Source organism: Phocoena sinus, chromosome 2 (assembly GCF_008692025.1).
Source record: "Phocoena sinus isolate mPhoSin1 chromosome 2, mPhoSin1.pri, whole genome shotgun sequence".
Taxonomy (NCBI): Eukaryota; Metazoa; Chordata; class Mammalia; order Artiodactyla; family Phocoenidae; genus Phocoena; species Phocoena sinus.
Genome location: NC_045764.1, coordinates 35,956,612 through 35,980,132, shown reverse-complemented (window position 1 = coordinate 35,980,132; position 23,521 = coordinate 35,956,612). Strand labels below are relative to the sequence as shown.

Here is a 23,521-nt window from a genome sequence, read left to right as displayed (position 1 = left end):
CTAAATGAGCCATGTAGCTCTTGGGGCTGGGATTACTATAGCACTGTCCTCTCTTACGAATGATGCATTGTCTAATTCAAGGGACAATTTTCAGGTTTTGAATCTGGATAACTAGAACAGGGAAGCAAAAAGGAGGAGACTGTTTGAAGGAGACAGGACTTGAAAGGGAACAATGTTTTGTCTAAAACGTACTGCATTTAACATACTGCATTTGAAGACCTGGCTCCCTCTAATGCCCTATAAAGTTGTCTGTTTCCCGATAAATTTTTTTCTTGCAAATTAAAAGTACTACTTATGTGGGCCTTAAAGAAGCAACACTTTGGGGGCTTCCCCGGTCCGGGAAGATCCCACATGCCACAGAGCGGCTGGGCCCGTGAGCCATGGGCGCTGAGCCTGCGCGTCCGGAGCCTGTGCTCCGCAACGGGAGAGGCCACAACAGTGAGAGGCCTGCGTACCACAAAAAAAAAACAAAAAACAAAAACGAACACTTTGATAATGCAAACAAATAATCACAATTTGTTGGGTAGATACTGGAGTAATCACTCTTTTAAAAAACAGAAATTGCTTATATTCTACAGTAAACACAGATTAGCCAAGTATCTTTTTGGGTCTCACTATAAGGTTTGAGAACGGTGGCATTTTGGGACCCAGCAAAATAATATTTTCCCGCTTTGTAGCTTGGGAGATAGATCTGGGTTTAAATTCTGCTTCCAACCACTTTACCTTTTAAAACATGAATTTCTTGGCCTGTGAAATGGGTATTATCATAGTACTTCCCTCATACTGATGTTGTGAGAAGCAAATGAGAACGTGTGTAAAGTACTCAGTGCAGAGCCTGGTACCCAGGAGTCACTCAGGTAGCTCTATTAATAAATGATGGCGAGATGGTCCTTACACTATATCAGAGTAAATAACAAGCACAGTTTCCTTTCTCTCACCTACTGAGAGTAGAACAGGGGAGAAAAACCTGAGACTGAAAGAAACTGATGAAGCAGCAGACAACAACAGTTGTTGCTGCTATAGTTGCTTTAAGGCAACAGTAAGGCATTCTTACTATGGGTTGCATTACTTCCATAAATTAAAAATAAGGTTCAACCTCAATTAATTAGAAGCTTTGTTCCAAAATGGTGTCTTACACTCAACTTTTAGAAAAGACAAATGACAAAAAAATAAATAAAAGTACAATAGATGTTTATTTTTTAAAAATTCCAGGGGATGTCCCATGTCAGTAAATGGTTCCATTTCTTGTCCCTTGTATGACTACCTTCAGTTACATGAGACCTCTGCCACCACCACACCTCACTACCTTCTTGAAAATATCAAATACTACTTTAGATGGAAATTTTTTTTATCCTAATTACCATTTAGAAATAATTCTTAAGTTGATACTTAAAAGAATTGATTTCTACACATCTTCCACAACTATTTCATATAGCTTAATCACACATATATTTTTAATGAGATAATCATTTTGAAGGGAAAGAAAAAGAATTCTATATAAAAATTTTGCTTTATAAAAGTGTATAAATGTCATTCTGCCAATATACTTCCTATCCCCTCCTTAGGCAGCTGTACCTCTGACAGTGAGGTCATGAATGTTAAAACGTATTTTATTTCTTGGATAGGACTGTGTAGGTGACAGAAAGTATACTTTTCAGGAGTGATTCTGTTAGATATCTTTAAAGTTTCAAAGCAGCTGTTAGAGATGTTAGTATTTCATTCCAGTACTTGCTGTGTAAGATTATCGCCACAGAGCTGAACTGATGTCCGTTTACTCCGCCACCATCAGCACCACCGCCACCATCTCCATCTTGGGAATTCTCGACCGCACCCCCCGCAGAGAGAGGCCCGTACGGTGGTGCAGCTTAGTGATACAGAAGCCAGTCTCGGAGTACACCTTTGGATCCTTTGTTTATGTCACATTATTGTGAATTCGCACACATTTCATTTATCGTTTAGAACTGTACTAGGTAACATATTATCCTATTATAAAATATCCTTTTCTGTAAATGCACTGAAGATTTTCTTTGGCATTTGTTAAGCCTACTTCTAGCAATATTGCAAATGCTAACCACCAGATAGTTAGAAACTCCAAAGATGAGGTCAGTTTTCTTCATTTTCTGAAATTAGTTATTTGAGTTAATAGGAATTCTGTAGGAATACTGACCTACCTCATCTTACGTAACCTTCAAAAGTTAAAACAGGAAAAAAAACAAACCAGCTATATAAAACAAGAATCTTTCAGTTATAAAACTGCTGAAAGATCATGAGTCAGCTAATCTATGAAATTATGCAAGATAAATAGCTGTTTTTTTTTAACAGGTTCTTTTTCCCCCTAAGGTTATAAGAAAATGGAAAATCTCCCTTTAAATCATGCAGAGATTTAAGTCAACACTTATCTATCTTTTCTAAGAAACTAAAGTGTCTCTTATCTTACAGTTATATTCTGTGGCCAGTTTTTTATGCCTTTGAGACTAGACTGTATGGTACTATTTAGCCATTATGTATTATAATGCTGAATTATGTATAAAATATTATTTCTGGTATTTGTCCATCTTCTATTGAAGTGCCATTATTATTGCCAGGGGAACTAAAAAAGAAAAAAACAGTCTTGCTAGCAGTAGGTGTTTCATGCACTACTTTCTTCAGTCCTTTTGTGCCGTAGTGGGAATCTGGGCCCTAAATGAGAACAAAAGGTTCATTAGTAATTTTCATTTAATAAGCAATTTAATGTGCTATTTTAATTATATTACCGATCTACTGTATTTCATTATAGCTCTTGTATAAAAATTTATGCCAAGTCATTTAAGGAAAAATGTAGTTTTTGCTACAAGCTAATTAATGACTAAAAATAATGAATGTAGAGCTCAGCTATTAGAGGACAGTGAAATGGTTTTAAGGAAATAATTGTTTTATTTTATCTTCTGTCAAACTTACAATCTCCTACTCAAACAAAAGGCTATTTCTTATGAAGAACTATTTCTTTCAGAGCAGAGCTCTGCTGAGAGGCACTGCTCTTCTCAAAGCAGTGGAATATTTTAGCTCCCACCTTCCTACCTTCTCTGCTTCCGACAAGGCTGTACTGTTAGTGACTCTCAGCTTCTATTGAAACACGCTCTCTATAACATGCAAGAGGAAACCGTGGGCCCCGCCAGCTCACCACCTGGAACATTTGGGAAGACTCTTACTTTGAGTGTTGCGCATGCTGTGTAGCACACGTTGGGTAGGATCTCTATGGGTTCTTTGAACATGACCCTGAATGTGTTAGCAGTCCCATCACAACTAAATCCAGTATCATTTTGTCCCAGGGTTTGTTTTTTTTCATATTCAATGATCTGTAATTTTTAAAAGAAAAATTAAATTTAGGTGAAAACAAAGTTTCGTAGAAGAGTATGAAGCCCTTAGGCACAGCAGAATAGATTACTACATCTCTCTGCTGTAATTTTTCTCTACTGTCTCTAACCACTAAAGATGGCTTTAAACACACTGTCAGAAAATGCATTCACTGCAATAAGGATGGGGAGGATGTCAGATAACTGGGCTTTGGCTGCAGGAGAGAGGAGCTTCTAAAAAAGACACATGGCTTGGGAACCGGTGTTTTAGACTGTGTGGATTTTAGACACCTGAGGGAAATGAGCCTTTACTCCTTGCTAGCCTATGTCTTATTGCTGGGAAGTTCCTGTAGCAATTCCTATGCGGATATTTCAAAATATGAAAATTCCGTCTTTTCGATTTAGTTCCATAACCTGTGCCAGGCACTGAGGGACACCCTCAAGGAGTTTCTAGTCGTTAGAGAAGACAAGTAAACAATGACAATTCAGTACAGCACCTGCAGCAGAGAGCTATGCATAAGATGAAGTGGAGGAGCAGAGGAAAAACTGATTTTGTCAGGAAGGCGGGAGGCTCCACAGAAGAGAGTTTTAAAAGCTCAACTCAGAGGTTACCAGGTTATAAGAGAAAAGTCTTCATGCAAGGGAACAGTATGTGTGGAGGCCAAGGCTCATAAAGCCATCTTTTTGCATACATCAGGTAAAAACGGTAATAGTAAAACAGGCTGAACCAGTGCATGCAGCGAGAGATCAGGACAGTGGCCACCTCAGGCAGGATAGTGACCAGAAAAGATCACAAGGGGATGTCTGCGGTGCTGTAATACCCTGTTCCTTGATCAGGCTGCTGGTTACACAAGTGTGTTCACAGTTTATGAAAAGGGAGCCATACGTACCACTTATGTCTACTTTTCTGTATGTACAGTCGGCCCCCTGTATACGCGGATGCAGAACCTGTGGATGTGGAGGACTGACTGTATTATGTCATTTTATATAAGGGGCTTTGAGCATCCATGGATTCTGGTATCCACAGGGGGTCCTAGAAGCAATCCCCTGAAGATACTGAGGGACTACAGTATATCACAGTCCAATTTAAAAAAAAAGACATGATGGTGCCCTGGAAAAGTAGTAAGACAGGATTTCATTGTGGCAGTGTAATCTAGAGTAAACCACTTCTCCGAGCCTCAGTTTTATCTTTTAATTTAGGAAAAAACTTGTTTGCCTTCTTCCTAAGGCTATTGTGAGGCTCAAATTATAAAACTACAGCAACAATGACAGCAACAGACTATGTTCCAAACACTTTACATGCATCATCTCAACCGTTGCTCACAAAAACATAATGGAGGTACCACTACTGTCAAAGTAAACAAGGACACGGGCTCAGAGAGGTTACCTAATTTGCCCACAGACACACCCTTGAGATGGTAGAGCTGAGATTCAAACCCAGGCAGGTCTATCTGGTAGTGTTATCTAGAGGGTGCATGGGACTAGCCACCGGGCGGAAGAAAATAAAGAGAAGTCCTACTTCTATTCATTTTATATTTTATCATTTTAATATACCTATAACCCCGATGCCCTCCCTCAGACTGTACACAAGGAATCTGGTGTCTCATGTAATATGGGAGGGGCACTGAAGGAAGACAGGGGTTCCACAATTGAAGAGAATGACTGTGGGGCTCTCACTCCTTCCCAGGCCTGCAGATTATACAGCCTGCTTAAGGGGGCTTATGGATCCTATGGATAGGATCTTAACAGTATATAAAGTAAAACGGGGGCTTCCCTGGTGGCGCAGTGGTTGAGAGTCCGGCTGCCGATGCAGGGGACACGGGTTTGTGCCCCGGTCCGGAAAGATCCCACATGCCGCGGAGCGGCTGGGCCCGTGAGCCATGGTAGCTGACCCTGCGCGTCCGGAGCCTGTGCTCCGCAACGGGAGATGCCACAACAATGAGAGGCCCGTGCCGGGGGGGGGGGGGGGAGAAAAAAAAAAAAAAAAGTAAAACAGGGAGTGATCATGAAAATCTTTTATACCCGAGAGGTCTGCTGTGGCTTTTTGGCATTAAAAATTATAGAAACAAAATTTCCTAACCTTTAAAATCTTTCAAATAAACAATCTCAGTGGCTTTGGTTTATAAGAGCAACGAATTGACATGAATGATTTAATTTATAGCTGAATTTCACTATAAATGTCAGTGGACAGAATTTAAAAATGAGCATTTCATTAGCACAGCCAATAAAGCAATTCTTCCATTTGGAACAAGGTGTCTTTGTGAGGTAGTAAAGTATCTTTTTTGGCTGTCATCAGACCAGATCTTTATTTTTGTCTGCATAGGGCCCTCCGTGCTGCACACGGGCTTTCTCTAGTTGTGGCAAGCGGGGGCTACTCTTCGTTGCAGTACGCGGGCTGCTCATTGCGGTGGCTTGTCTTTGTTGCGGAACACGGGCTCTAAGTGCGAGGGCTTCAGTAGTTGTGGCATGCAGGCTCAGTAGTTGTGGCTCTTGGGCTTAGTTGCTCTGCGGCATGTGGGATCTTCCTGGACCAGGGCTCGAACCCGTGTTCCCTGCACTGGCAGGCAGATTCTTAACCACTGCGCCACCAGGTAAGTCCCCAGACCAGACCAGATCTTTGAATTGTTGTGTATCTTGAAAGTCAATGATGCATTTTGATCACAAAGTTCACCAATGTTTTTACTATTAAAAATAGTATATTAATTAACATTTTAGAAAGGCTAGTTTTTTCAGCTGAAAGAAGTCTGAAACATTGTTTACTTCCTTTTTTCATTTCTATTTTTTGTTTTAATTTATGTATAATATAAAATAAGTATAGTATTGCATAGGTATATGTGTATAGTAAATAAAAGTACAATGTAGATGTGTTTCAAAAATAATTTCACTAACTGGGATGTGCAATCAAAAGTGTGGAGAACACTGGTTGACTGGAAGGGAAGGAGAGAGGTGCTTCAGTTTCTTCGAGATTAAGTAATCGTGTCATATCTGAAAGAACTGAGGTGGAGCAGACCTAAGAATGGGGCAGGGTATGGTCAGACAATCAGAAATCAGAGGTGTTACCAGTAGTTATAGGAAATTAGACAGTCTCAAGCCCTAGAGTTCAAAGTACCATGAAAAAAGCAGGTGGGTGTTTTGAGACAGTCAGTGCACAGCAGGATGAACTAATAGAAGGGTTTCCTGGACAAAGGAGAGCTCCTTGTATGTTAATGCTTCTGTTAAGGACCCCAGGACCTCAATTTTCTGAAACTACACTTTTTAGATCAATTGTAAAGTGGAACCTCTAGGCTTAAAATACTAATAGGCTTTCTGATGCCTGTGGTAATTATACTGAAATTTGGATTTTGCCGAAACAATATCTTATTATAAAATGACACTTGTTATGTATTTCAAATGGTATACAGTGGGCAAAAAAAGTGTACCTGTATATTCACTTGATAATCCGTGGGACCATGAATAGATCCATATAAACCAAATCCGACTATAGAGATTCTTCTATTAACTGTGAACCTGAGAGAATGAGGCCAAATATAAAATAACATACATAATTCAGTAAGCATTCATATTCCAAAGGCTTATACATTTTTAAAGTGTTACTCAGAACATCTAATTTTGCTCATAATAAAGAAAACTATCAAAAATTAAACATCCTTGGAAATGTCATCTGCTTACCAAAAAACTCTTGCTAGAGTGACTTATTGGGAACTTAAGTAGAATCTGTTTTGTTTTCATTTTTGAGCCAAGCAATTTATTTAACCTAAATACCCACTTTTGTTGTGATGATAATTTTAGTCCAAATCTGTTGCACATCTCCTTCATGAACAGAGATGTGTCAGCCATCAGACCTGATGTGCAGCATCCCAAAACTCTGACAATTCTTCAGCTCGATGAATACTTACTGGGCCTGGCACTGGGGAAATAATGGTCAACAAGATAGTCTCTGCCCCTACTGCACTTATGGCCTAATGGAGGACACTGATAATAAATAAGTAAACGAAGGGATAAATCGTTAATTATAAATTGTGATAAGAGTTGTGAAGGAAGCAGGCTGCTGTAACAGAATTGGTGGTGGAGGTCTGGGGACAGGACCTAAGTTACACAGGTGGATCAGAATGAGATTTCACACTAGAACAATTAGCAGATCCAGTTCAGTCACCATAGTTAAGAAACAGACCCACCTTACTCCATGTTATAAATGTATAAAAACTAGCATCAAGCACAAATGGCACTAAATGACTGTATAATAAGAGATAATCTATAATATAAAGCAGTTATCCTCAACATTTCATACTTTAAGAACTGAAGTAACAAGTTTTATTATTATTACTACCATACCATTGCCACTTTATGAGCACTTCCTGTGCCAGGCACCGAGCTTCAGTTCTTTACATGAATTATTTCCTTTAGTCATCATAACAGCTCTATAAGTAACAGCATGATTTTTATCATCCTGTTTTTATAGCTGAAGAAACTGAGATTTAGAGAAATTAACTTGCCTGGATCAAAATGTGTAGCAGAGCTGGGACACAATCCCAGGTCTGCATGGATCAAAAGGTCACACTCAATCACTATGTGAAACTCCCAGTATGAGGATCACGTTAAAATTTTAAAAATATATTATTTATAATTTTTTATTATAAAAAAACAATATATTCTCTGTTTTAAAAACGTCAGAAAATGCAGCTAAGCAAACAAGAGGAAAAATTTAAAGCATCTCTAAATCTACCATCTAGAGATAACTTCATTTTCAATTTGGTGCACTTCCTTTTCAGACTTTTAGTTCTGTTTTTAAACAATAGAAAAACAGACTTTTTTCTATGAACATATATGTATTATTTTAAAAACCATGTCAGAATATATATATTTTTGTAACTTCATGTAAAAAGGTAAAAAACTACTACTGATTCATTATAAACAATTCCTACTTGTTAAATAATCTAGGTTATTTGCAGTTTTTGTTATTATACAACTATGCCAGGATGAACAATCATTTCACAGTGCCTTCATTATTTCCTAGAATAAATTCCTGGAAGTAGATTTTCTGGGGAAAATGAAAGGCATATTCCTAAGGCATTAGATGAACTTTATCAAATTGCTTTCTGGGAAGATTATAAAACTTTACACCCAACAAGGAATGAAGATCATTTCTATCTCACTCTCAACAACCACAAGTATCTTCATTTCTTTTTGCTGTTGAGAAACTGATGATTGACAAATTCTATTTGTATTTGATTACTGAGTTAACACATTTGCTCATACGCTTACTATCTACTGGATTTTCTCTTTTTTTTTTTTTTTTTTTAACGGTACGCGGGCCTCTCACTGCTGTGGTCTCTCCCGTTGTGGAGCACAGGCTCCGGACACACAGGCCCAGCGGCCATGGCTCACGGGCCCAGCCGCTCCGCGGCATGTGGGATCTTCCCGGACCAGGGCACGAACCCGTGTCCCCTGCATCGGCAGGCAGACTCTCAACCACTGCGCCACCAGGGAAGCCCTGGATTTTCTCTTTAATGAAAAACCCACTCACGTTCTTTTCCCATTTCTCTCTGCTGATGAGTGTCTTTTTCATGTGGATTCGAAAGACCATGTTATATAGTTATTATATGCTTTGTCAGTAACATCCATTACAAAAAATTTCCTATTTATCATTCATCTTTTAACTTTATGGTGGTTTGGGATGTAACATTTTGAATTATTTGTAGTCAAATTATGATCTATGCCAAGTTCAGAGAGGCCTATCTCATCCTCATAATACATAAACATTCTGTTCTGGCACCTTCACGGTTTCCTTTTTTTTAACGTTAAAATTTTAAGTTATACAAATATTGGAAGATGGCATCAGTAAAGATCTAACTTTATTTTCCCAGTGGTTAATCCTTCCTCACATTCTAAATGTTCATTTACATTAGGTTGGTTTCTGAACTCTGTAGTATGTTCCATACAACATTCTCTTACAGCTTTACAATATTTTTCATATTTGATTAATACCACTCTTTTAAAAAAGAAACATTTACTTTTGCAAATTAATTTTAGAATAATTTTGCCAACCCACTCCTCCCTACCAAAAACATGTGACTTCTACAAGGAACTGCCTAACTCAGAAAGGTTAGTTTGGAAAGACACTGATTCCAGTCGAAGTACTCCAATTCTTTATAAAGATACCATACTGTACATTTCCTATAGGATTTACCCCTGCTACTTTATGTTATTTGTTACTATTGCAAGTGGGGTCTGTTTTTACTCACCATTTTAACTGAAAATTCAAACATTAACTTTATTTATTTATTATTTTTTTGCTGCATCGCATGGCTTGTGGAATCTTAGATCCCTGACCAGGCATTGAACCCGGGCCACCACCCTGAAAGTGCCAAGTCCTAACCACTGGACCGCTAGGGAATGCCCTAAAATTTTTTTATTGTGGCAAAATATATAACAAAATGTACCATCTTAAGCATTTTAAAGTGCACCATTCAGTGACATTTAGTAATTCACACTGTTAACCATCAACACCACCCATCTCTGTAAATGAATTTTAATGACACAGGAACATCACTGGGTTTTGCACATACGTTTTATAAGTTGCCACTACTATGCATTGGTTCTAATAGATTTTTACTGATCCTGAGGCTGTCTGGGTGGACTAGTTGTTCTCAAAAGGAGTTCTGTGCCCAGGGAGGCAGGCTCTGTTTTCACAGAGGACATGATGCACCACTGACAGGGAGCCAGGGACACCAGATTTACTGCAATACTTAGGAAAGTCTCCCAAAACAAAGAATCTCAACCAACTTTCAAGTGTCCTGTCAGGATTCACGTAGATGAAAAACTTGTTTTTAACTACGAGACTTGAACTTAATCCCTTTTTATTAATAAACCAAGATTTTTACAGCAATTTTAACATTCACTGACTTTTACAAGAGGTTACTATACAAATCGAGGAAATATCATACAGTCATTTCTCATTATTTGTGGTAGTTATATTTTATAGTTGGCACAAACACAGAATTAGCAAATACTAAACCACTGCTCTTAGGGGGAATGTACACACGCACACACACACACACACACACACGCTCACACACACTCACACACCACTCACGTGGATTATAATCTTAAATCCTAAGAACGACTCATTCTAGTATAACCCATTTTCTGTGTTTCACAAAAGAGAAATGGAATTAAGGAGTGTTAAGTGACTTGCCTGAGGCCACCCCACTAACAGATGCCAGAGATGGGATTCAAACTGTCCAGTGGCCACAGAGCTGTAGTGTCCTGCACTGCGCTGCCCCCTACCATCTCCATCTCTGTATGAGCGCTGAAATGAGAAGGTAGAGCATCCTCCTTGTTTGATCTCACACAGGAGCATGCTCCCAGGCAACTAAAATCTTTTCTGTGAATGACTAAGAAAGCGCTGCTGGTATTGATTTGGGGGTTACAAATAAATTCTAGCGAGTAGATGAGTTCTCAAATATGGAAACTGGATAAACAGGATGGACCATAGTTTGCTTTAGTTGAAACTTAAAGAAAATGACAAAATTGGCAGCAGTGCTACTCATGGTATTTGGGACATGAGTATAATACACCTGTTCCCTGCACCTACAGCTGTCTCAGTGTGCTGGTGCATACAGGTACTATCTCTGATTGCTTGTTTGTCTTCTGGTGCTGCCCAAGTGTCTACATATTGAAGTACACATTTGATTTTACTATCAGTTACATTTACTGTCCTTTACATTACAACTAGGCCATTTATACCATTTTAAAAAAATGAAACACATTATCTATGAATTTCATTTCAGGTTAAAAAAGGGGGAATACAAAATATTTATTACAGAAAAAGGGAGAACTAGGTCTGATGGAGTGAAGAACTACTAATATAGAAGTTATCTGAAAAAAATGAAAAACATCTCTTCCTCTCCAATATTTCTTTTTCTTTTTTGTTTGTTTATATTGAAGTATAGTTGATTTACAACGTTGTATTAATTACGTATATTTCTTTATCTTTATACCTACATCAATCAGAGTTTTAAGAACACTACTGAAAAACAGCAAGGTTACCAGGCATCCCGATCTTGAGGTTTCAATAGTCCATCATGTTAAAGGAGTATTCTTCTAGACTTAGCCTATTAATGGTTATATCTGGATCGAGGGTAAAATTTTATCAAAAGTCTTTGTGGTACGCGGGCCTCTCACTGTTGTGGCCTTTCCCGTTGCAGAGCATAGGCTCCAGATGCACAGGCTCAGCAGCCATGGCTCACAGGCCCAGTCGCTCCGCGGCATGTGGGATCTTCCCAGACTGGGGCATGAACCCGTGTCCCCTGCATCGGCAGGCGGACTCTCAACCACTGCGCCACCAGGGAAGCCCCAAAAGTCTTTTTGACATCTATCAAAATAAATTTTTTTTCCTTTGATCTGCTACCATGGTGAAATATAGTAATATATTTCCTAGTTTTGCGCCATTCTTTCAATCTCCAAACAAACTCTTATCTGCCTTTTTTGCACTCCTTTTGCATTGATGGACGTTATTAGGAATAGCCTTACAAAACTCAGTTGGATGGATGTTATTTTAAATGATGTTCATTGCACTGCTCAGTGTCCCCTTTCTAAGAAACCACAGGAGAAACTTCTCTAAAGTCTCTGTATCTGAAACAGCCACGCTTCTCCTGAGCAATATGTGTACTTTTCATGTGATAAACTCTTCAATTTCTGTAACTTTATAGCTTTAGAACCAAACTTAAGATGTCAGAACATGGATCTTGCATATTTATCTCCACTGGATGTATTTTTCCGACCCTAATTTATCACTGTTTTAAAAATTGGACTATAGTTGATTTACATCTATTTGCTGTTATAGTATTATTCTTTTAAGGTACTGCTAGATTCAATACGCTATTTTATTTCTTTTCTATATAAGTGAGATTGACCTAGAAAATTTTTTGCCTTGTCAGATTCCTGTATAAGGATTATGCTTCTTTCAATAATTAACCAAAAAGTATTTTCTTCTTTTAATGTTCAACGAAACAACCTGTTCCCTGAATGTTTGATAAAACTCACCTGTCAAAACCACCTTGTGAAGGGACAGTTCTTTGATAACTTTTAATTTCTTCCATGGTAATTGGTCTATTCAGCCTTTCTTCTTCAGTCAATTTTGATAATTTATATTTGCCTATAAAATGATCCATTCCATCAAGATGTTCAATTTATTAGCACAGAGTAAACCCAGAATTAAAATAAAAATTTCCTCAGTATATTATTATATTCCATTATTTGTAGATGTAAGTATGTTTTATTACCTTTGCCCAAGGTTTGCTTATTTTATTGGTCTTTTTCAGGAACCAGCTTATATTTAACAATTCTACTATTTTTAATTCATTAATTTCTACATTTACCTATTTCCTTTCTCTTTTCATATGGTTCTTTTGCTATTCATTTTCTAGCTTCTTGGGTTAATGCTGAAATCATTTATTTCTACTCTAATGTATTTAATAAAAGTAGTTAATTATTGCTAATTCTCTGTGTGACACTTTGGCCTCATCCCCTAAATTCTCACATATAGTATTCTCATTGTGAATTATTACTAAATAGTCTACAAATGCATTTTTATTTCCATTTTAACCCAATATTTGTAAGAGTCCTCTCCCTCTTGATGTTCTAGTTTTAAACAAACTTCTTGTTAGTTTCTAGTTTTACACCAAAGTGCTATTAATATTAAATAAATGAAAATTCAAAAGGCATGTTTTATGGAAACAGGTAAATATTCTATTTTGACATTTAACCTAAGGAAACACGGTACAGCAAATATAAATTCCAAAAGGATTATATGCATGCATCTTTTAAAATAAAAAAAAAAATTTTCCCAAAGTTGTTACAAATGTATACTGAGATATTTTCCATGCGACATCTATGCAAATAAAAATCTCACACTAAACCAAGTAAGATTAAATGTATTAAATTATAGTCCTAAGGCTGTAAAAATAATGTTTGATCAATTAAGGTCTAGACTTCAGCTCACCAGCAGTGGCAATCCAAACGAAACTCACAAAATAGAAGGCCCAAGTCAATCCTTTTTTACTCTACTTGTTTCCTAAGAGATTCCCTCACTCATAATTCAGTGGAGAGACCAGTAAGCCTCACTGACTTCTTGACTGTTGTATCAAGTTAGAAATGTATTAAACAAAGTATAAAATAAAATGTGGTTAATTATCTCCCACAATATGAACATACAAGCCAAACGCGAGCCGCTGCCCCACCCCACCCCCAAATCTACAATATGCAGATACCTGATTCGATCACTCGTTCCACTGTAACCCCACCGGCTCTCTACTTGCTGGAATCTATTGATGCAGCATTCCTTTCCTCTGAGGCAGCATCTTGGTCGATCAATGTATTCAACTCGGGGCTTAGGATTGACAGTAAAATGAAGAAAGAGGTTTACCACTTCACGATCTGACAGAATTCCAGACTGAGCAGGACCTGTAGAAATAAAAATATAAACCTCAATAAAAGTAACTTCACTGCAATTCCTAACTTTGTAATTCTCCCCATAATAATGTGAATTCAAATGTGAAAGATGTAAAGTAAAAATGAGGTAGAAAAATCTCAGTATATATAATTTTAGCATATATATATATATATATTTTTTTTTTTTTTTTTCTTTTGTGGTACGCGGGCCTCTCACTGTTGTGGCCTCTCCCGTTGCAGAGCACAGGCTCCGGACACGCAGGCTGAGCGGCCATGGCTCACGGGCCCAGCCGCTCCGCGGCATGTGGGATCCTTCCGGACCGGGGCACAAACCCGTGTCCCCTGCATTGGCAGGCAGACTCTCAACCACTGCGCCACCAGGGAAGCCCCTAATTTTAGCATATATTTAATTTTAAAGTTTTACTAAATTCATCCGAGTTTAACCTAATATGTAACTGTTAAAATCATTAATAAATCAAAGCTTAGATGAAACCCTGAGATCACAGAAAGATCCCTGGATTTTTCTATCCATTTGCCCTGAGTGTTCCATTTTCCAGAAAGAGGAGAGTTGGAGAAGTGCTTACAGTGGCAGCCAGAGCTATCATTACCTCTCCATTCCCCATCTGTCTGAGGCTGTAATCAAACAATGGAATATTTAGAGGTAGAAATAGATGGCACAGTGCTTTCATTGTGGGATTCTGAAATCAGCAGAGGTCAGGAGCTAAGACTGGAAGAGCTGTGGAAGCAGCATATCACATGCTATAGTTTTCTCATTCACTGTTTCTGGGAAGAGAAAATTCCAAACAGCTTAAATTTAACCAGGAATAAATGCTATTCCTCATAAAAGATGCCAGGAGATTCCTTCCAAGGCTGGTAGAAACAATCTAAATAAGAGACTGCAAAACACTAGAAATTTGGTTTAAGAAACTATAAATCAGATTTTAACGTAAAATGCCCTAATTTTTAATATAAATTTTTAGAATATCACAAACAAAATATATCAACCTGCCAGACCTGGCCCCATGGTTCATTTGCAATCTCTGGATAAGTAAAGATTGTAAAGAAGAAAAAATACAATTACAAACTTAGAACATGCATTTTAGAGAAAAAGAAAAGAAAAGAATGTAACTGGAACTGCATAAGATCAGAAGAGAGATGGGGGTGAAAACTCATGTATCTTTCTCAGAATGACAAATAAGACAAAAGAATTAAAATGTTAAGGTGATTAAAATGGATGATGAAAAGCAGAGACCAACATACAGGTAACTAGTGTTCCTGAAGAACTAACAGTAAGAAATAGGATGACCCAATAATTCAAGACGACAGGTATACCTCGCTTTATTATGCTTCACAGATACATTTATTTTACAAATTGAAGGTTTGTGGCAACCCTGCATCAACAAGTCTGTTGCTGTCATTTTTCAACTGCATTTGCTCACTTTGTGTCTCTGTGTCACATTTTGTTAATTCTCTCAATAGTTTAAATTTTTTCACTATTACTATACTTGTTATGATGATCTGTGATCAGTGACCTCTGATGTCACTACTGTAATAGTTTTGAACCCCATGAACCACACCCATAAGACAGCGAACAATTAAGTTATGCAGGTATCTGCATAAATGTTGTGTGTGTTCTGACTGCTCCACTGATCAGCCGTTCCCCATCTCTCTGTCTCCTCCTGAGACACAACAGTATTGAAATTAGGCCAATTAACAACCCTATAGTTGGGCTTACCTGCTGGCACAGTAGTTAAGAATCTGCCTGCCAACGCAGGGGACACAGGTTTGAGCCCTGGTCCGGGAAGATCCCACATACCACATACCACGGAGCAACTAAGCCCTGCACCACAACTACTGAGCCTGCACTCTAGAGCCCGCAAGCTACAACTACTGAGCCCATGCGCCTAGAGCCCGTGCTTCTCAACAAGAGAAGCCACCACAATGAGAAGCCCATGCAGCGCAATGAAGAGTAGCCCCTGCTCGCCGCAACTAGAGAAAGCCCGCGCACAGCAACAAAGACCCAATGCAGCCAAAAATAAATTTACAAAAAAAAATGAAAACAACAGCCCTATAGTGGCCTCTTAAGTGTTCAAGTGAAAGAACAGTCAAACATCTCTCCCTTTAAATCAAAAGCAGAAATGGTTATGCTAAGAAGGCTTGTCAAAAGTTAGGTCTCTTGCACCAAAGAGTAGCCAAGTTGTGAATGCAAAGGAAGAGTTCCTGAAGGAAATTAAAAGTGCTACTCCAGTGAACACACAAATAATAAGAAAGCGAAACAGCCTTAATGCTGATATGGAGAAAGTCTGAGTGGTTTGGATAGAAGATCAAACCAGCCACAACATTCCCTTAAGACAAAGACTAATCCAGAGCAAGGCCCTAACTCTCTTCAATTCTATGAAGGCTGAAAGAGATGAGGAGGCTACAGAAGAAAAGTCTGAAGCTAGCAGAAGGGGGTCCAGGAGGTTTAAGGAAAGAGGCTGCCTCTGTGATGTAAAAGTGCAAGGTGAAGCAGCAAGTGCTGATGTAGAAGCTGCAGCAGGTTATCCAGAAGATCTGGTTAAGATCATTAATGAAGGTGGTTACACTAAACAGCAGATAATTCAATGCAGACAAGTGTAGACAAATAGCCTTCTAGTGGAAGAAGATGCCATCTAGGACTTTGATAGAGAGAAGTCAATGCCTGGCTTTAAAGCTTCAAAGGACAGCCTGACACTCTTGTTAGGGGCTAATGTAGCTGGTGACTTTAAGTTGAAGCCAATGCTCATTCACCATTCTGAAAATCCTAGGGCCCTTTAGAATTATGCTAAATCTACTCTGTGTTATAAATGGAACAAAAAAGCCTGGATGATAGCACATTTGCTGACAACATGGTATACTGAATATTTTAAGCCCACTGTTGAAACCAACTGCTCAGAAAAAAAGATTCCTTTCAAAATATTGTTCCTTGACAATGTACCTGGTCATTCAAGAGCACTCATGAAGATGTACAGTTGTTTTCATGACTGCTAACAGAACATCCATTCCATAGCCCATGGATCAAAGAGTAATTTAGACTTTCAAGCCTTATTATTTAAGAAGAACATTTTGTAAGGCTATAGCTACCATAGACAGTAGTGATTCCTCTGATGCATCTGGGCAAAGTAAACTGAAAACCTGGAAAGGAGTCACCATTCTAGATGCCATTAAGAACATGCATGATTCATGGAACGAGTTCAAAATATCAATATTAAAGAGTATGGAGGAAGTAACTGCAAATGTGGTAGAAATAGCAAGAGAACTAAAATTAGAAGTGGAGCCTGAAGATATGACTGAATTGCTGCAACCTCATGATAAAACTTGAACAGATGAGGAGTTGCTTCTACAGATGAGCAAAGAAAGTGGTTTCTTGAGACAGAATCTCCTCCTGTTGAAGATGCTATGAAGACTGTTGACATGACAACAAAGGATTTATAATATTACATAAACTTAACTGATAAAGCAGTGGCAGGGTGAAAGAGAACTAACTCCAATTTTGAAAGAAGTTTTACTGTGGGTAAAATGTTATCAAACAGCATTGCCTGCTACAGAGAAATGTTTCCTGAAAGAGTCAATCACTGTGGCGAACTTCATTATTATCTTATTTTAAGTAATTGCCACAGGACTTCCCTGGTGGCGCAGTGGTTAAGAATCCGCCTACCAATGCAGGGGACACGGGTTTGAGCCCTGGTCCGGGAAGATCCCACATGCTGCGGAGCAAATAAGCCCATCTGCCACAACTACTGAAGCCCGCGTGCCGCAACTACTGAGCCCACATGCCACAACTACTGAAGCCTGCACACCTAGAGCCCATGCTCCGCAACAAGAGAAGCCACCGCAATGAGAAGCCTGTGCACTGCAACAAAGAGTAGCCCCCGCTCACCACAACTAGAGAAAGCCTGCGCACAGCAGTGAAGACCCAACGCAGCCAAAAATTTTTGAAAAATGAAAATAAAAAAAAATGAAGTTGCCACAGCCATATTAACCTTCAGCAACCACCACCCTGACCAGTCAGCAGCCGTCAACATAGAGGCAAGACCCTCCACCAGCAAAAAGATTAGGACTCGCTGAAGGCTCAGAGTTAGTTAGCATTCTTTAGCAATACAGTCTTTTTTAATTAAGGTATGTACTTTGTTTTTTTTAGACATAATGCCATTGCACTTAACAGACTATAATATAGTGTAAACATAACTTTTATATGCATTGGGAAACCAAAAAATTTGTATGGCTCACTTTATTGCGATATTCAATTTATTGTTGTGGTCTGGAACACACAATATTGCCAAGGTATGCCTGTATTATAAAATTTCCTTAGTTGAAAAAAGAAGTCTTCAGATCATGAAAAACGTTCTCAGATATCTACCGTATACCTATTTAAAGAAAGTAATCAAGAATAAACTCAACAAACGAGTAAATCAAAATAAAGAATTCAAGAAGGTGTATCATAAAAGAACTGGTGATAAACACTAAATCTAATACAACCTATAATTAAGTCTAATACAGTTGTGTTTTTGTAGTATGTTATGTGAGTGTATAATCAGTTACCATAAAGTGTGCTAGAAAGGTTGAAAGGATGGAACACCATGTTAACATTCTTATCTTAAATAGGGAAGGTCAATAAATATCATTTTATTATGAAATGAATTAAGAAAATTGGAGGGGAAAAAGTAAATGCAGAATTTATTACTTTCTAATCTCTAGACAGAAAACACACACACACACTCAACAGCAAAAAAGAGAACATAAAGGGAGCTCTCCCTAAAACATTTTTGAAAAATATAATACAGAAATAATAAGCATAACAGAAAAGAACATACATAACAGCAAAAAAAGAAACATTATTTCACTACATAAAAATATTAAGAAGTCTATAAGATGGAAGAGCCTACGTCAGAGAACAACTATACATGAAACAGTATATAAAATAGCTATTTCATGTTAACAGAGAACAATTGAGGCAGTCAGTGCTTGAGAAGGGAAATGTATTGAGATGAAGCCCTATATCTGTCACCACTTTTCCCCTTGGGATATTTGCTGATTTGCTTCACAGGGCATAAATGCCACGTAGAAACTGGCAACCTAGAAATTGTGGTAGTCCTCAACTGACTGAAGAGACAAAAACTGTAATTCAAAGCTACCAAGGCAGCCAGACAACGATCCGGAAGAGAATACTTAATAGACAAGCAAGACCAACATTTTGTGCATAATTTCTCCTTGAAGTATTTGTCAACTCCTGGGCTTCCCTGGTGGCGCAGTGGCTAAGAATCTGCCTGCTAATGCAGGGGACACAGGTTTGAGCCCTGGTCCAGGAAGATCCCACATGCCGTGGAGCAACTAAGCCCGTGTGCCACAACTACTGAGCCCCTGTGCTGCAACTATTGAAGCCCATGTGCCTAGAGCCTGTGCTCCGCAACAAGAGAAGCCACCACAATGAGAAGCCCACGCACTGCGATGAAGAGTAGCCCCCGCTGGCCGCAATCAGAGAAAAGCCTGCGCACAGCAACAAAGACCCAACAAAGGCCCAACACGGCCAAAAATAAAATTAAAAAAAATTATTTGTCAATTCCTAAGCTATGCACAAGCAAGAGAAAACTATGAGACCAAAAAACCAGGCAGAAAGGCGCTGCTAAGAGACTAAAGAATTAAACAGAAATTTCTGTCTTAAAGCTAGAAGAAAAATTCCCAAATATTTGAAAATTAAGCTATATACTTAATAGCCCATGGGTCAAGAAAAAAATTACCATGAAAATTAGAAAATATTTTTTACTGAATGCAATGAAAATACAACACATCAAAACTTGTGGGGATGGGCTTCCCTGGTGGCGCAGTGGTTGAGAGTCCACCTGCCGATGCAGGGTACATGGGTTCGTGCCCTGGTCCGGGAAGATCCCACATGCCGCGGAACGGCTGGGTCCGTGAGCCATGGCCGCTGAGCCTGCACGTCCTGAGCCTGTGCTCCGCAACGGGAGAGGCCACAACAGTGAGAGGCCCGCGTACCGCAAAAAAAAAAAAAAAAAAACACCTTCCACAAAGAAAACACTAGATCCAGACAGCTTCACTGGTGAATTCCCCTAAGCCTTTAAGGAAAAATAGCACTAATTTTACATAAACTCTTGAATACAGAAAAAAGATATATTCCTAACTTTTGTATGAGACCAGCATAACCTTGATAATCAAAATCTGACAATTTCATTACAAGAAAGGAAAAATTATAGCCTAATTTCTCTCATGAAGTAGTCCTAAAAATATTTTTTAAATCTGGCAAATTGGATCTAGTAATATATAAAAAGAATAATGCATGACAACCAAGTCTGGTTTATGTAAGGAATCCAAAGTTTTAACTTGGAAAATCAGTCAATGCTATATTAAGCTATACTAAGAGAACAAAGGGGAAAACCATATCATTATCTCAAAAGAAGAGAAACATTTGGTAAAATTCATGATAAAACTCTTACAAGACTAGTAATAGAAGGAAACTGCCTTAATCCAATAAAGAGTATCTACAAAAAATTTACAGCAAGCATACTCTGTATGGGGAAATACTGAAAGCTTTCTGCCTAAGACTAGAATAATGCAAGGATGTTCACTATCCATACTTCTTAATATGCTCAAGGTCCTAGGTCATACAATAAGGCAAGAAAAAGAAATGTCTAAGGATTAGAAAGGAAGAAATAGAATTATTATTGTTTGCAGATCACATGATTGTACATGTAGACTATGCACAATCATCTACAAATAATTATTAGAATTTATAAATTTAGCAAGATCACTAGATAAGGTCAATACAGGAAAAATCAACTGTATTTCTATATACTGGCAATCAATCAGTTAGGACATGGAAATTAAAAAAACTAATCATTGCAATAATATTTAAGAAGTAAAATACATAAGGAATAAACCTACCAAAAAATATGCAAGACCTCTACCAGAAAACTCAAAGTATTACTAAGAGAAATTTTAAAAAGACTTAAATCAATGTTCATTGATTGGAAGACTCAATATTATAAAAATGTCAATTATCTCCATACCAATCTATGGATTCAATGCAATTCCAATCAGAATCCCATGACTTTTTTTGGTGGAAACTGACAAGCTGATTAAAACATTTAGGTATATGAAACTACCAACACAAAAGACCAAGAATAGCCAAGGTAATCCAGAAGAACAAAGCTAGAGGATTTTCAGCACCAGATTTCAAGATTCAATTTAAAACTACAGAAATGAAAACGCCACAGAATTGGTTCAGGGATGCACAAATATAACAGTAGAGCAGACTAAACATTCCAGAAATAGATTCATTCATATACAGTCACCTGATTTACAACGAAGTTAGCACTGCTGTGTATGGGGGCAAGGATAGTTTTTAATACATAGTCACGTGGGGAAAAAAAAAGAACCTTGACCTCTACCTCACACCATACACATGTGTGAAAAAAACACCACAAAAAAATAAAAACCTAACTGGATTACAGACCAAAAAGTTAAATGTAAAACAATAAAGTTCCTAGAAGAAAACCTAAGCGAATATCTTCATGACCCTGAGGCAGGCAAAATTTCTTAAGACATAAAAAGCCTTCACCTTAAAAGACTGATAAGTTAATTCATTAAAATTAAGACCTTCTATTTATCAAAAGACAGCATTAAGATAATGAAAAGACAATCCACAGACTGGGATATTAGCTATAAGTATATACATTATATGTATCTATAATATATTCTGGATACAAGTCTTCTGTCAGATTATATACATATAATGGAGAGGATGTGAGGCAACTGGAATGAACTCTTAACTCTCTTAGTTTGGCAGCTGAGTGTGAACTATTACAACTACGCTGGGCAACTATTTGGTAGGATCTACCAATGCTGAACATATGTATACTCTATGACTTTTTATGGCAATTGCACTGCTACCTGCTCAACAGAAATGTTCACACATGTACACCAAGTGAGAGGTATAAGAATGTTCTTAAAGGCCCCAAACAAACAACCCAAATGTCCAACAACAGTAAAATGGATAAAGAAATCATGGCACATCCATTCAACAGATTACACAGCAATGAAAAAGAATGAGCTACTGCCACACACAACCACACAGATGAATCTAAGACATAATGTTAAGAGAAAGAAGCCACATACAAAAGAACACATGCTGAATGAATGTATGACTTCCTTTATATTAAATTTAGAAACAGACAAAACTCATTTACAGAAGCCAGAAAGCAGTCACCTTTGGAAGGGAGATTAAGGACTAGGAGGGGCATGATGGAGACTGGTGGGGTATGGTAATGTACTGTAAATTGATATGTGTGGTTAAACAGGTGCGTTCACTCTATTTGTTCACTTTATTATGTACATGTTATATTTTAATTTAAAAAGTTTACAAAAAGAAAAAACAAACATTGATTCTGATCAGCAAAAACAAAAACAACTTGTGAGAATACTGGAATATATATAATAAATCAAAAAGAAAAATTTGTATACCCCAAAAGAATAAAAGTCATGAACGAATACCCAGAGAAAACCATAATTCAAAAAGACACATGCACCCCAATGTTCACTGCAGCACTATTTACAATAGCCAGGTCATGGAAGCAACCTAAGTGCCCCTTGACAGATGAATGGATAAAGAAGATGTGGTGCAGGTGCATATATACAATGGAATATTACTCAGCCATAAAAAGGAATGAAATTGGGTCATTTGTTGAGACGTGGATGGATCTAGACTCTGCCATACAGAGTGAAGTGAGTCAGAAAGAGAAAAACAAATATCGTGTATTAACACATATATGTGGAACCCAGAAAAATGGTACAGATGAACTGGTTTGCAGGGCAGAAATAGAGACACAGATGTAGAGAACAAACGTATGGACACCAAGGCGGGGATGTGGTGGGGGGGTTGGGGTGGTGGTGCGGTGAATTGGGCAATTGGGATTGACATGTATACACTGATGTGTATAAAATAGATGACTAATAAGAACCTGCTGTATAAAAAAATAAATAAAATTAAATTTAAAAATTCAAAAAAAAAGGAAAAAGAAAAAATACAAGTGGCCAATAAACGTAAGGAAATATAATTTTAAACCATTATGAGATTTTTTTTTTCTTTTAAATCAATCTGGCCATGACTTAAAAGCAGATGATACTCAGTGTTGATATGGGAAACAAGAACTGGTCACAGAACTAAGAAGCGTCAACCCTAAGAGTCAGAAAGATCTGTCATTGTAACTTTAGGTAAGGCACTTAACCTCTCTCAGGTTCAGTTCTTAAACCTGTAAAATACCATATAATTTTTATATATTTATAATATACAAAATATTTTAAAAGATACAAAATACATATAATTTTAAAATACATAAATATATAACCTACAATATTATCTTGAAGGGCTATTAGGAGAATTGAATGAAATTATACACACAAATGCACATACATAAACAGCTTCTTTTCCTCTCTCGCACAGGGAGACTGACTGCCCATTAAAATAGTTTCAAGTAGATTTTGGACAAGTTACAGCCTTACCGGCTGCAAACTCCTCAATGGTCATCAGCGGGAACCGGATCAAGGACAGTGCTTTCCCTAGAACTTTCTGTTTGTTTCCAAAAGTCACAGGCAATTGTTGTCTTTGACATTCCGCTTCTGCCCACCGTACAACAGCTCCAAAAAGTCGACTTTCTCTAATACTAAGAGTGTCTCTTTCTAGAACTGCACAGAGTGTGTCTACA

The 23,521-nt window shown here is 37.9% G+C and overlaps 1 protein-coding gene across 2 annotated transcripts in view; it reads right to left on the bottom strand.

Moving 5' to 3' along the window:
• Positions 1 to 1,170: 1,170 nt before the first annotated feature.
• Positions 1,171 to 23,521, bottom strand: part of BTBD1 (BTB domain containing 1) — a 44,838-nt gene continuing 22,487 nt past the window's right edge. The window contains exons 4-8 of one of the 2 annotated variants that reach the window (XM_032621130.1): positions 23,319 to 23,516; positions 13,604 to 13,796; positions 6,752 to 6,839; positions 3,189 to 3,335; positions 1,171 to 2,679 (exon numbers count right to left, since the gene is read on the bottom strand). In XM_032621130.1, the coding sequence (XP_032477021.1) occupies positions 2,521 to 2,679; positions 3,189 to 3,335; positions 6,752 to 6,839; positions 13,604 to 13,796; positions 23,319 to 23,516 (785 nt within the window). In that variant the 3' untranslated portion in view covers positions 1,171 to 2,520. Of the gene's footprint in view, positions 2,680 to 3,188; positions 3,336 to 6,751; positions 6,840 to 13,603; positions 13,797 to 23,318; positions 23,517 to 23,521 lie in introns of those variants that run through there. The other variant, XM_032621131.1, reaches the window with a different exon arrangement.